This window comes from Trachurus trachurus (genome assembly GCF_905171665.1).
Source record: "Trachurus trachurus genome assembly, chromosome: 13".
Lineage (NCBI taxonomy): Eukaryota > Metazoa > Chordata > Actinopteri > Carangiformes > Carangidae > Trachurus > Trachurus trachurus.
The window spans coordinates 21,515,690-21,528,038 of record NC_139892.1 but is presented as its reverse complement, the minus strand read 5'-3'; the positions used below and the strand labels follow the sequence as shown (position 1 = coordinate 21,528,038).

At 41.6% G+C, this 12,349-nt stretch overlaps 1 protein-coding gene across 1 annotated transcript; it reads left to right on the top strand.

Annotated features, from left to right (window-relative positions):
* The first annotated feature begins 1,976 nt into the window (after positions 1 to 1,976).
* spint2 (serine peptidase inhibitor, Kunitz type, 2) lies at positions 1,977 to 11,848 on the top strand. The gene is made up of 14 exons (XM_083984445.1): positions 1,977 to 2,485; positions 5,000 to 5,056; positions 5,327 to 5,398; positions 6,598 to 6,621; positions 6,777 to 6,938; positions 7,033 to 7,086; positions 8,172 to 8,219; positions 8,422 to 8,445; positions 9,273 to 9,434; positions 9,529 to 9,582; positions 9,675 to 9,848; positions 9,935 to 9,979; positions 10,433 to 10,541; positions 10,693 to 11,848. The coding sequence occupies exons 1-14, from the start codon at positions 2,089 to 2,091 to the stop codon at positions 10,781 to 10,783; spliced, it is 1,473 nt and encodes a 490-aa protein (XP_083840571.1). The 5' UTR covers positions 1,977 to 2,088; the 3' UTR covers positions 10,784 to 11,848.
* The last annotated feature ends 501 nt before the right edge of the window (positions 11,849 to 12,349 follow it).

The following is a 12,349-nucleotide window of genomic DNA, read 5'->3' as shown; positions in this document are numbered from 1 at the left end:
CACAAGAAACAGTGTCGTAATCTGAGCCAGAGGAGCCAGCAACCTTGTTCCTCAGAGTCTGAAACGGTTCGGGGAGTGTTTCCTGTGGAGCATGAAACAGGTGGAGCAGCAGGTGGAAAGGAGGGAGATGGCTGGTTCTTCAGCACACTATCAGTGAATCCTGGCTGCTTTTAAAAGCTTTTTTTATTATACCAGCAGCAGAAGTTTACAAGCTGATGAATGCAGCATGAGAGGACTCTGCAGGGTCTAATGTTCGTGGTTCAAAGGCAGCTGTGAGAGCTGAGAGTGACACAGCTGCAGCACCTAGTGGTGACTAGATGAACTGTGTCCATGCTAAAGCTGTGATGAAAAACAGAGATAGACAGAGATAAACATTGCACAGAAAGTAAGTAAATTTGTGTTTGGTAGATTATTTCTTTGTTGTAACAAGGCTTCTTGGCAATAAATCTCATACAATTGGAAAGCCTGTTTATTTCCCTTTTTAAATGGTGCTATATTTGTAAGGAACATGCATTTGTGGGATGAGCAGCAGAGCTGAGTGTGTGGGTCTCAACGCAGAGAGATACGGAGATAAGATTCTGCAGCCAGTGGCACCACATATCGCCACAGTCTGGGACCGAACTCTATCCTCCAAGACGACAACGTTCGCCCCCACAGAGCGGGGTTTATCAGAGACTACCTCCATACATTGGGAGTGGGGAGGATGGAGTGGCCTGTCAGCAGTCCTGACCTCAACCCCATTGAACTCTTGTGGGATCAGTTTGGCCGTGCCAGAGTGATAAAGTATATTAACCCTTTGAGCTGTCTTCTATTAACCTCCTTAACTATTCGTCTTCTTTGTGTTATTTCTGGGGTCCCATTTCCTGACTAATGATGTTTGTTTTGGTGAAATGTGATTTTATGTTTTCCTGTAGGCTACATTAGAGGTTAAAAAGGTCAGAGGATGTGGAACATCTGGACAGAGGCTCCTCTCTGTCTGGAGAAGGTGTGGTTCTGGAGATCAGCCAACATATAGGCTACTGTATATAGAAGTGCTTTGGGCTGAGACAGGAGAAGATCTCTTATTGGCACCAGAGATTTTCTCAGATCCTGCATTTTTGTGACATTGTTCTTTCTTGTAATAAAGTCTTTTTGAACGTGTCAGTGGTGATCACTTCTTTCAATCAACACATCAATATACAACAGTGACCAACACAACCACGTTGGCTGACTTGCGACAAATGCTGGTTGAAGAATGGGATGTCGCCCCACAGCAGTGTGTGACCGGGCTGGTGACTATAGCATGAGGACAGGTGCCAGGTTGTTGTGACTGTGTATGGTTCTTCTGCACTCGACTTATAGGCTCCTGTTTGTTTAATGAATAAATTGTTCATTTGCCAATACCTCTTGTTTCTTCGGACTTCAATCATCACCAAACAAGAGTCAATGGTAGAATAAACGGTTTGGCATTGGCAGAGAAGATTTGGAATTTATTTTCTTGGGTGCAACCCACTCAGCTCTGCTGCTCATCCCACAGATGATCCGTGATTCCTCAGTGGTGCAATAACTCCCAGTTTGGGGCTGGTGAGGTGATGGACAGTGTGATTGCGAAATGAGCAACGATAATGATGTAAATTATGTGATATCATTATGATCAGCTGAATGTGAGCATGGAGTTTCATCAGTGAGGTGTGTCTGATCCTAACCGGTCTGACTTGTCCGACTCCTCTGAGATGACGTCACGTGGGCTGAGAAACTTCAGCTATTTCACCAAGTGGGAAAAAAAGTTGTTTCACACAGAAAACAGAGAGAAGCTGCTCTGGGTCTACAATAACTGGTCCACACAACTACATTGATCTGGACTACAACACTGCTAGGATCGATCAGAGTCTCCGTCGTCAGGATTGTCTGTGTGTGTGACGCAGCTGGTGGGCGTGGCTACACCTGTCGCTCAGGTAATTTTATCTGCGACAACAGAAGGCCACCAAACACGGAAGTGAGTGGCATTGTGGCGGACTCGAGGCAATTGAACAACAGGTTTTAGTGTAAAAACAAGGACACCTAGAGTCTGAAACTTGGATTAAATCTTCATCACATCAGAGGGCGAAGATGTTCAGACAAACCCTCCTACCCAGCCTCCTGGCGCTTTGTCTCATGGTCTGCTCCGGCCTGGCTCAGGAGTGTGACTGGGACCTGAGCGTTGCTCCCAACCAGGGTCTCGACCTCGGGGCCCCGGGCGTCAAAATGCTGCCCCTGCCCCGGGCGGCCAACTCCCCGGAGAGCTGCAAGGCGGCGTGCTGCGCCGAGCCCCGGTGCGACCTGGCCCTGGTGGGCTACCCGGCGGACGGAGAGGCGCAGTGCATGCTGCTGAGATGCATGAAGGACGGCCGGGACATGTGTGTCCTCCAGCCCCGCGACCAGTTCACGGTTTACCGCAGGGAGAAGCTGCACATCGTGCCGCTGCTGGGCTCCGGGGAGCCACGGACCAGCGAGGACAACAACAACAACAGTAAGACCAAAGGCCCCACTCACTGACTGTGGACCAGTCAGTTCAAACATTAGTGATTGATTATTGATTATTATAGCTGAGTCAGGTCACACCAGATAATCAACACAGTTTCTCTTCATCAGCCTTCATCCTTGTAGAGAGTAAGCTGTGTGGTTGATGAAATCACGTGGTTCAAGAGTGAAGATAGAGACTACTGAGTAAACAGCTGAGTCACAGCTGTGTGTGTGTGTGTGTGTTTATTTGTTTGTGTGTGTGTTTCACATGATGTCTGGGAAACAGGGAAATGTCATGGTTTAATGTCTGACTGGTTTTCTGCTTCCATAGGGGCTGGCACAACAGAGAGGTCAGAGAGGTGACAACTTAATTATAACTTATTGGGAACAAATGCTGACAGGACAATTCAATCCCAAGAGACAGTTTGTTTTCTATTGATAAACTCATCAGATGTTTCTTTATTTTTTATTTTTTGAGACAGTCTCAGTTTGATGTCTGGATCATTTGGAGGTTTGACAAAGCTTGAATCTCGCAGTAGCTACTCAGTTATTCACAGGAGCGATGCTGATCTTATCTGTACAGGTAAACTTCCTCCTAAACCAGTGGAACAAGCAGGCTTGTATCTAACCCACACCTTTTACTGTACATAATACAGATCCATCAATGTGAAGGTGTTTAATGTGAAACACGTGCAGGAAGTGCTGGGCCCTTACTGCCAGATGCTGATTAATTGATAATCAATACCTGTTGACGTGAAGGCCACTGTACGGTGTGAGCTGTCACAGTGAAGGTGATGGATATATACATGTCATGGTCACATAAACAATTTCCTGACCTCGAACCCACTTGTCCGTGTGTGAGTCATGACAAAAGGATGAGGAAACACCTTTCTCAGGTATCTGCAGAGTAGATACAACCCACATTCGTGTTGTGTTCAGGTCTGAGTGCTTCCGGCTGAACTGGTTAGACCGGTTCCAGCCTGTGAACATGACACCTGGGAGGAAAAACACCTGTGAACCATCTAATTCAACTGAACCAGACTCGAGTTACAATTAAAATCAGTGTAAATGTAGTCAGTAAAGTTTAGTTTGAGTGTTTAGTGTTTGTTATTGTGTTCACGGGAGAAGGAGAAGCGGGTCTGAAGTGGTTTTCAGGGAGAAACCGGAAGAAACTTGCCTGAAGTGTATTTATCTCTGTTGGTCAACAAATGACCACCTTCCTCTGCCCTTTTGTCCTCACATGGAGAGCTGCTGATCTTTCTAAACATATGAATTGAAAATATAGAGATGTTTCGACTTGTTCCTTACTTCCAAATACCCATGCTGCTGCTGCTGTACCACTCATGGCCTAGTGGAAGCAACGGGACATTTTTAAGGTGTTTTTCTTGGTTGTTACTCAGTAGATGTTTGACATCTGGACTCAATCAACAAATTAAATTTGAATTGAATATTTAATTTATTTCTAATTTGATTACTACATGAGCACACATTTTAATGAGGATCAAATCTTCAAGTCCATGAACATCAGTTTCCATTATCTGAACTAAATTTTATTTCATCACTTGTTGGATTACCTGTCTGTCTGTCTGTCTCTCTCTCTCCCTGTCTCTCTCATAAAAACTCTCCGTAAAAAGCAGGAGATACAGAGCTCTCCCTGTAACTGCCCCTAATCTGTGGAGCCACATGCGTGTTGTTAGTCATTACACTTGACTTTACATAAGTAATGCTCAGTGTCATCTGTGTAACACTGGGAATGTATCTGCTGCTTCCTGATTATATTGCCTAAAGGAAGTAAATGAAACATTACGTTCCTGGCATGCAACCTTGTGGAGCTTTAACTAAATGAGCTGTTTTTTTTTGTGAATAGTTGAGTCATTATAAACATGAACAAACTGGTGAGTCAGAACTGAACCCTGCAGGACGTCATAACAGTAAGGGGGTTCATTTACTTACAGTTGAGTCTAATAGTGAATAACGTGTGGCTGAGATCGTCATTGTCAACATGAATGTTAAAACCACTGTGATGAATTTATCTGTAATGAGAACGGACTTAGTAGTTAGCACCAAGATGCCGACATCCATTAAGCCAAAGTTAAGGCCTCCAAATGGCAGTGTACAAACCAGTAGGTGACGTCACAGCTTAAATGTAAAACACATAACTAACCACCGTGGTGAAACATTAAAGCTCTGAGTGCTGACTCACTCACACTGACACTGAAAAGACACACTATTCTATACCTAGACCGTGATTCAGAGGGAAACGCCTCACAGTCGCTGCACCTCTGTGTGTGTTCAGTGTGTTCACCTCACTTGTGTGCACTGCTGGTTAATATTAGAACAGAGTTGAGGGAGGAGTCGGTCAGGAGCCATTGTCCTGTGTGGTGTGGGTCTGCTATGTAGTTAACGGTGTGTGTGATGACTTAATGTGCTAACACCAGTTCAACGCCTTTATTATTAAGATAACAATACAGAAAATACTGCATTTATATAATCTGTGTGTGTGTTTGTGTGTGTGCAGGTGAAGTTGTCTCTGATGACACAACTCCTCCTCCGATGACTACGTCCTTTGACAAAGGTAAACTTTGTTTTTAGTGTGCGATTCACTGTGATTAACTGTCACACACACAGCTTGTAATTGTTATGCTCTATTTCTATAATGAGTGATATGGATATATTTACTGTACATATCAATATTCCTATTATTGAACATGCACATCAATACACCAGTTATCGATTAAGCAGACCAATAGACAGATCAATATGTTTCTTTATATCCTGATGCCTTACAGTTACAGTAGCTTTACTTCACCTCACCACTTCCTGTGTCTTGTCCCTATTGGCCCAGATGTGCCTGAAGATGAGAGTCCAGCTGAGCCTGAACCTGCTGCCACAGAGTCTGCTAACGCTGAGGAGACAGGTAACATCCAGGGCTCCAGACTAACTTTTTTGACCTCAAATTTTCACTGTATTACTGATAAATACTTTGATAAATGCAGAAACTATAATGTTTAGACACACCAAACTAAACTCTAAAACTCTAAACAGTCTAAACTAAACACTAAACTCATCCAAGAACAGACCCGCAAGCATATTATGGGATGTTTAAGGTAAAAAAAAAAATCGGCAAATTTACTGGTCGCACATGCGCGAGTAGATGAAAAATTTACTCGCATTGTATCAAATTTTTGTCGCAAAATGCGACCGTTTAGTCGCAGTCCGGAGCCCTGACATCACACCTGGACACACACCTATACTGTACTTCTTAGTTTAGTTTCCATTCTGACACACTGATAGAAATGAATTCGACTCTTGGTGACCTGCAGAAACAAAGTCACCATTGCTATGATGTCATAACTGTCTCAAGCTCAGTTTGTCTCTGTAGGTTTTATCTGAGTTTTAGTATAAGGGTCAGTGACGAATAAAAAAATATTTCTTTAAAAAAAAAGAAAATAAATTAATAAAAACTGTTTTAAGACCATGCATCAGATTTGTTAAAATGTATATATTGTATTAATGTTTTACATCATTTGAACGTGTTTTAACAAAAGTAAGACTGAATGCCCTGAAAATGTCAAATGGGGTAACCACAAAATAATAATACATATTAAATATTTTTTATCTACCTAAAGTGGATTTAAATGTTTACTTTCTTCTGAAAACATTAAATTGATTTGACTTTTAACTGTTTTTTTTTGTTTTTACTGTAATATATACGTATATTTGACTTTTAATGCATTTTAGCAACACTGAGCAGGACTTATCCTAAAAACAGCTTTTCATCTAAATAATGTGTGACAAATGATTTTAAATTTGTCAAGAAACATAGTGTTGCATTGTAAAAGTGAATTACATTTATTTCACATTTCAGTCCAGATTAATTGTCCTGTATATAGTCAGGTTTTTATGAAAAAATACTGGTTACACCACTTGACATTGGGTTGCTTCATGTCATTGACCCATAAATGAAATAATAAATAATGGCCTAGTTGGGAGCCAGCAGAGGGAAAGGATGGAGAGGAAAATAACTGAGCACTGAAAAGAACAATGAATGTGTGTGTGAGCACGAGGTCAACACAAATATGTGTTCATCATCCTGATGTTTTCTCTGTCTTACAGGAATGGCTGCTGGTGAATATGCTGGTACGTTTCACATACAAACCCCCCACATCACACACCCACACGCAAATAGCAAGATTAATCCAGCAGCTGTACGAAAACACACAGAGGAAGTAAGTCAAAAATACTGTCAGGACAAATCTCATCATACCTGTGTGTGTGTCCTCTCGTCCAATCAGAGTACTGCCAGGCGGAGCCTCTGGCCGGTCCCTGCAGGGCAGCGCTGAAGCACTGGTACTACAACAGTGAGACTAAAAGCTGTGAGAGGTTCACCTACGGAGGCTGCAGAGGAAACAAGAACAACTACATCAGCAAGGAGAGCTGCATGGCCGCGTGCACAGGTAACTCACACACCTGCCTCTACCTGTTCATACCTGCACATGTGGGGCACACAGCTGTACTCATTACAGATGTTGACTCTCTCTCCTCCTTCAGTGTCAGTCCTGCCGTCCGCTAGGAAATCTTCATCTGATGCTGCTGAACCCAAAGGTGAGAAAGTGAAACTCTGACCAGATCCAAACCTGTCATATGAGATAAAGTCCAGTTAATGACTAATTAATAAAGTCATCTTTCTGTCTCTGTACCAGTGTCTCAACATAGCTGTATCTCCTTATCTATGTGGACTAATGATAATAATAATCATCATTTGATTTGATTTGATTTATTTGACAGTTAATTAAAGAAACACATACAATCGCCCATCCTACAAACATAAGAAGGGCTTGACAGAAGGATGTTGTTCCAATAAAACTGACAAGGATAAAAACACAGCCCTAGCAACAACAACAGATGCAACTGTGATTCAATCTGATCCGCTGTGATTAAAGCAGAAGTAAGCGATCCGGTCGTTTTGGCTAATGCTGCGTTCCAGGCAGGTTTTTGAAACCGTAAATTACAGCTTCAAGTCACAACTTACGACTTTGTAGCGTTCCAGGCAACCCACTCGTGTTTTTCCGACCTGTTTTACCTGTGAAAGTCACTATAACGGCCACTCGTAACTTCGGACCCGTGAACTCGTACCAGATCGAACTGGTACGACTTCACAGGTCGGAAAAACACGAGTTACGGGCTGCCTTGAACGCACCATAACAGTCCTCGTCCCTACGTCGCCACATTCACGGCGTCCCTTGGCTGCACACACAGCCCTGCATGCCGTTCTCTCTCCTCATTGGATAAAAACTGTAGGATACGAGAAATGTTTTCTCCTTGGCGCAGAGCAGAGTGACTGACAGACCCGTGTGGCGGTCCAAACACTCTATGTAAGTGATTGCTGTCGGAAGATGTAACTATTTAAGACTTATATTAACACAAATATATCACTCACTTCTGCTCTATCTTTCTCAGCTGATAGTTGTTATGTTTTATCTCTATGATCAGTTTATATAAAGATATGGTTTATTTACCAATCACACAGATCAATATTCCTGTTATTGAACATGCAGATCAATACACCAGTTACTGATTATACAGACAAATAGGCAGGTCAGTTTATTTCCTGATATCCTGATACGGTTACTGTAGCTTTACTTCACCTCACCACTTCCTGTGTCTTGTCCCTCCTGGTCCTGGTCCAGCTGAGCCTGAACCTGCTGCTCCAGAGTCCGCTAACACTCAGGAGACAGGTAATATCACACCTGGACACACACCCACAACAACCTTATTGCACCAACAAATATTTAGGGATAGTAACATTTTAATAATGTACTTTTTTAGTGTCTATGTTTATGACACATGGGTTGTAATGAATATTATACACAATTTAACTCATTATTAGCATGGTCACATGAGAAAAGTGTTCACCCTGATGTTTTCTCCCTCCTATAGGAATGACTGCTGATGAATATGCTGGTATGTTTCACATTCAACTTCCAACACCACCCACATATAAAGTATGAGATAAATAAATGCAATAAAATATAAATACAGTAAGTTCACAATTACAATTAGTGTCATGATATGAAAAAGTAAATAAAAGATTAAAAGGACCAAAAAAGATAAAAGGAAAAAAAGTAGGGATTTAAGTTCAAAAGAGACTAACCTAGTTCTCAGGGTTGATGTATTTATACTTAGACAACATTATCATTTAATCACATTTACACTGAGGTCCCTGTGTAACTCTCCTCTGCTCTGAAAAGGTCTTTAGATGTTATAGAAGTGATCAGGTGAGGCATGCGGTGTGTGTGCTCAGCACAATTTGACAACAGGCAAGAAGTGTCCAGATGCCACAAAGCCTCGGGATCTTGTTCAATCAATATATTGACATCAACTATAATAGAACAGAGGTCTAAAGTGACTTCAAAGAGTATGAAGATGTGAAGATGTTTTAATAGTAGTGTGCTGGATCTGTATATCAACTTTGACTTGTTGATTGTCCAGTGTTCCTCAGTTTCCAGTGACAGAAACGGATTCACAGTTAATTTTTATCATCAAACTTGATGTCACCTGTTGGTGTAGTAACAATCTGCAGGTGTGCCGTCAATCTGGCTCATTTGTTATTTAAATGGATGACGTTTCACATTCTTCAACTTTAGAAAATGTATTAATTTACTTCAACCAGAGACTGATTCCAGATGTTTATGCAGTATCTGTCAATAAAACACACAGAGGAAGTCAAAAATACTGTCAGGACAAATCTCATCATACCTGTGTGTGTGTGTGTCCTCTCGTCCAATCAGAGTACTGCCAGGCGGAGCCTCTGGCCGGTCCCTGCAGGGCAGCGCTGAAGCACTGGTACTACAACAGTGAGACTAAAAGCTGTGAGAGGTTCACCTACGGAGGCTGCAGAGGAAACAACAACAACTACATCAGCAAGGAGAGCTGCGTGGCCGCGTGCACAGGTAACTCACACACCTGCCTCTACCTGTTCATACCTGCACATGTGGGGCACACAGCTGTACTCATTACAGATGTTGACTCTCTCTCCTCCTTCAGTGACAGTCCTGCCGTCCGCTAAGAAATCCTCATCTGAAGATACCGAGCACAAAGGTGAGAAAGTGAAGCCTCTGGTGTCTGAACCCGTCATATGAGAGAAACTCGAGTTTCTGTATCTCTTTATTTATGCGTCTCTTGTGTCTCAGCCTCAGACCAGTGCATGGCGAGCCCTGACCCTGGTCCCTGCCGTGCCGCCTTCACCTATTTCTACTATGACCAAAAAACTGAGAGCTGCCGGTCGTTCATCTACGGAGGTTGCAAGGGAAACCAGAACCGTTACAGCAGTATGGGGGAGTGTATGAATCGGTGCAGCGGCACTGGTGAGGAACAGGGATTTCCTGCAGCATGCTGATCTGATGTAACGTGATGTGACCAGATGTGTCCTGATGCTGTTCTTCTCTTTCAGGCTCCTTCGACGGTCGGGCCAAACGTCCCAGCCACTGGACTCCAGGTAAGTTTTAGAATCTAAAACCTACCTAGAGTCCAGTGGTTGAATCGATCCATCTAAAATTTTGATGGACTGCCAGTTTATCCTTTTTAAAAATGAAATCTTTATTATTAAAAATTAAATCTTTATGTTATGTGTAGTCTAAAGTACCTGTATGGGCTTCCAGTTACTGTGTTTTAAATGCACCTTTAATGGTATTGGAATAAAAATGATGGACAGCACTGAGGCAGTTACCTCATGTAACCCAAGTAATAGCTTATACTGTAATACTGCTTCCATGTCATGTTACATTTATACTAAATTGCTGATTAATTATCTCATATTATATCAAGACATCAAGTCATAAAATGATAAAGATTCTGGACCGATCTGGATTTGTTTTGTTTCATATAGGCTTTACACAATAAGAGCCTCCTGTATGACTCAACCCTCTAATCTCCATCTTTTCCCCCTCAGTCTTCTTCCTCTTAATCACACTCGCAGCCATCTCAGCTCTGCTCCTGGTGACACTCGTCGTCATCTCGATGAGACGCCATCGCCTGCCCCACCGTGCATCCTCTATCAGGTAAAAAATGAAATGAAACACCTGTCAGACTTTGTGGCCTTCTCTCTCTCGCTCTAAGCAGGCCTGCACACAGAGATTGAACAGGCCTTTTTTCAGCTGTACTCACACAGCAACATTTTCTAATAAGTGTTTCTGGTATTTGTTTCTTCAGTGATAAGGAGGAGCTGCTCCCGGAAACATACGAACAGCTCTCTGTGGAGTCTCTGTCCATCCCAGGGAGTCCCACGCCTGACAGGGCCTGAGGAGACGCCATGACTCACCAGTGGCCTGTGGAGGGTCGGCAGACAGGGGAAGGGTTGTTGCACCTCAGAACTGATTTTAGATATTATTCCTGTGATTTGATGATTAAATGATTTAATTTCAGAGTCAGCAGAGGACACTGAACCAAACACAACAATAGTCCAGTAAAAACCATCATCAGAGGGAAATTAGTTTATTAATAACATGAAAACTGGGCCTCTGCTGTATCTGCCCTTATCTGAGCTGTTTCTCAAGCTCCTTAGATTAATTATCAGAATTTTCTTTGTCCGTCGTGCAGCAGGTGGATTTTTTTTTATCAGTGATTTGTTTTTATTTGTTCACTTTTACAGGGATGTTTCTGCAGCTTGGGAATGGGCTCTCTGCCTTTTGTTTTTACTGACCTGAAGCCAAACACTGCAATATACAGTATATCAGATAAATCAGGTGTCACTCTGATCTCTGACCATCAAATGAGACAATTAAATATCTAATCAAAGCAGTCTGTTAATGAAGTGAGCGGTGGTGTGGGATGCACTCAGGGAAGGGGGAGTGCAGTGCAGGACAATACTGTTACATAGACTACCGAGTTGTCAGATTAAACTGTTATTGATCATTATGAATCATTTTATTGATTATTAAGGGAAACTTTTCTTTGAATTGCACCGAAACAAAAAAAATTATGACTTAATGATAATCAAAGTAGTGATGGTAGCAGAGATGTAGAAGTAACAAAACAAGCGAGATGATTATTTTACTTGACGTGAAGTTTTAAGATTGAAGTTCTTTTATTTTATTGAGACTCTGGGATGAAATGTGAAACACAAACAGAAGATGAGAACAGCTGATCTGTATGAAGAATATCAGAGAAACAGAAATAACAAATCTTAAATGCTCATTTGACAAAGTGCTTTTTAAAATGTTGACCCAGTGTGGCTTTGAATTTAATGTGTTTTATTAATGATGCACTGTTTGACCGCTTTTATATTTGAGCTCTGATTTGTACCTGCAGTGGTTACACTGTCTCAACTGTTAACTCTGTACTAACTTTTATCAATAAATAAAACTATCTCTAATGGTCTTAACCTGCATCAGTCATTCAGCAGCTGAAACATTCAAACAGGGGATCTGGTGATTTCTCTAGGTGACTGAATAGAGTCAGTCTTAGTATATCATCAGTTATACTCTCACCACTTATGGTCATTTTAATACTAAAATCCCAAATAATCTCACATTGTACTCAAATAACAATTTTATTACTGATATCAATAGGTTAAATTATAGGTATTTTGATAGTTTTAGTGTTTACATAGGTATTTTGATAGTTTTAGTGTTTACATGGGTGATTAGTCAATTGTGACTGTAAAAGCTTATTGGATGATCAGGAGATTAAAAATGCACTGATGAGTCCAGGTTCCTCCATCATCATGTTTCAATCTGGATGTGTCGACAGTAAACAAAGTTATATTTATAACATTTACATTACTATAAATATATATGTATATATTTACTCCGAATAATTATTAATTTACTTTCAGATGAAATGTGTGAAAATTACATTACCTACAAGT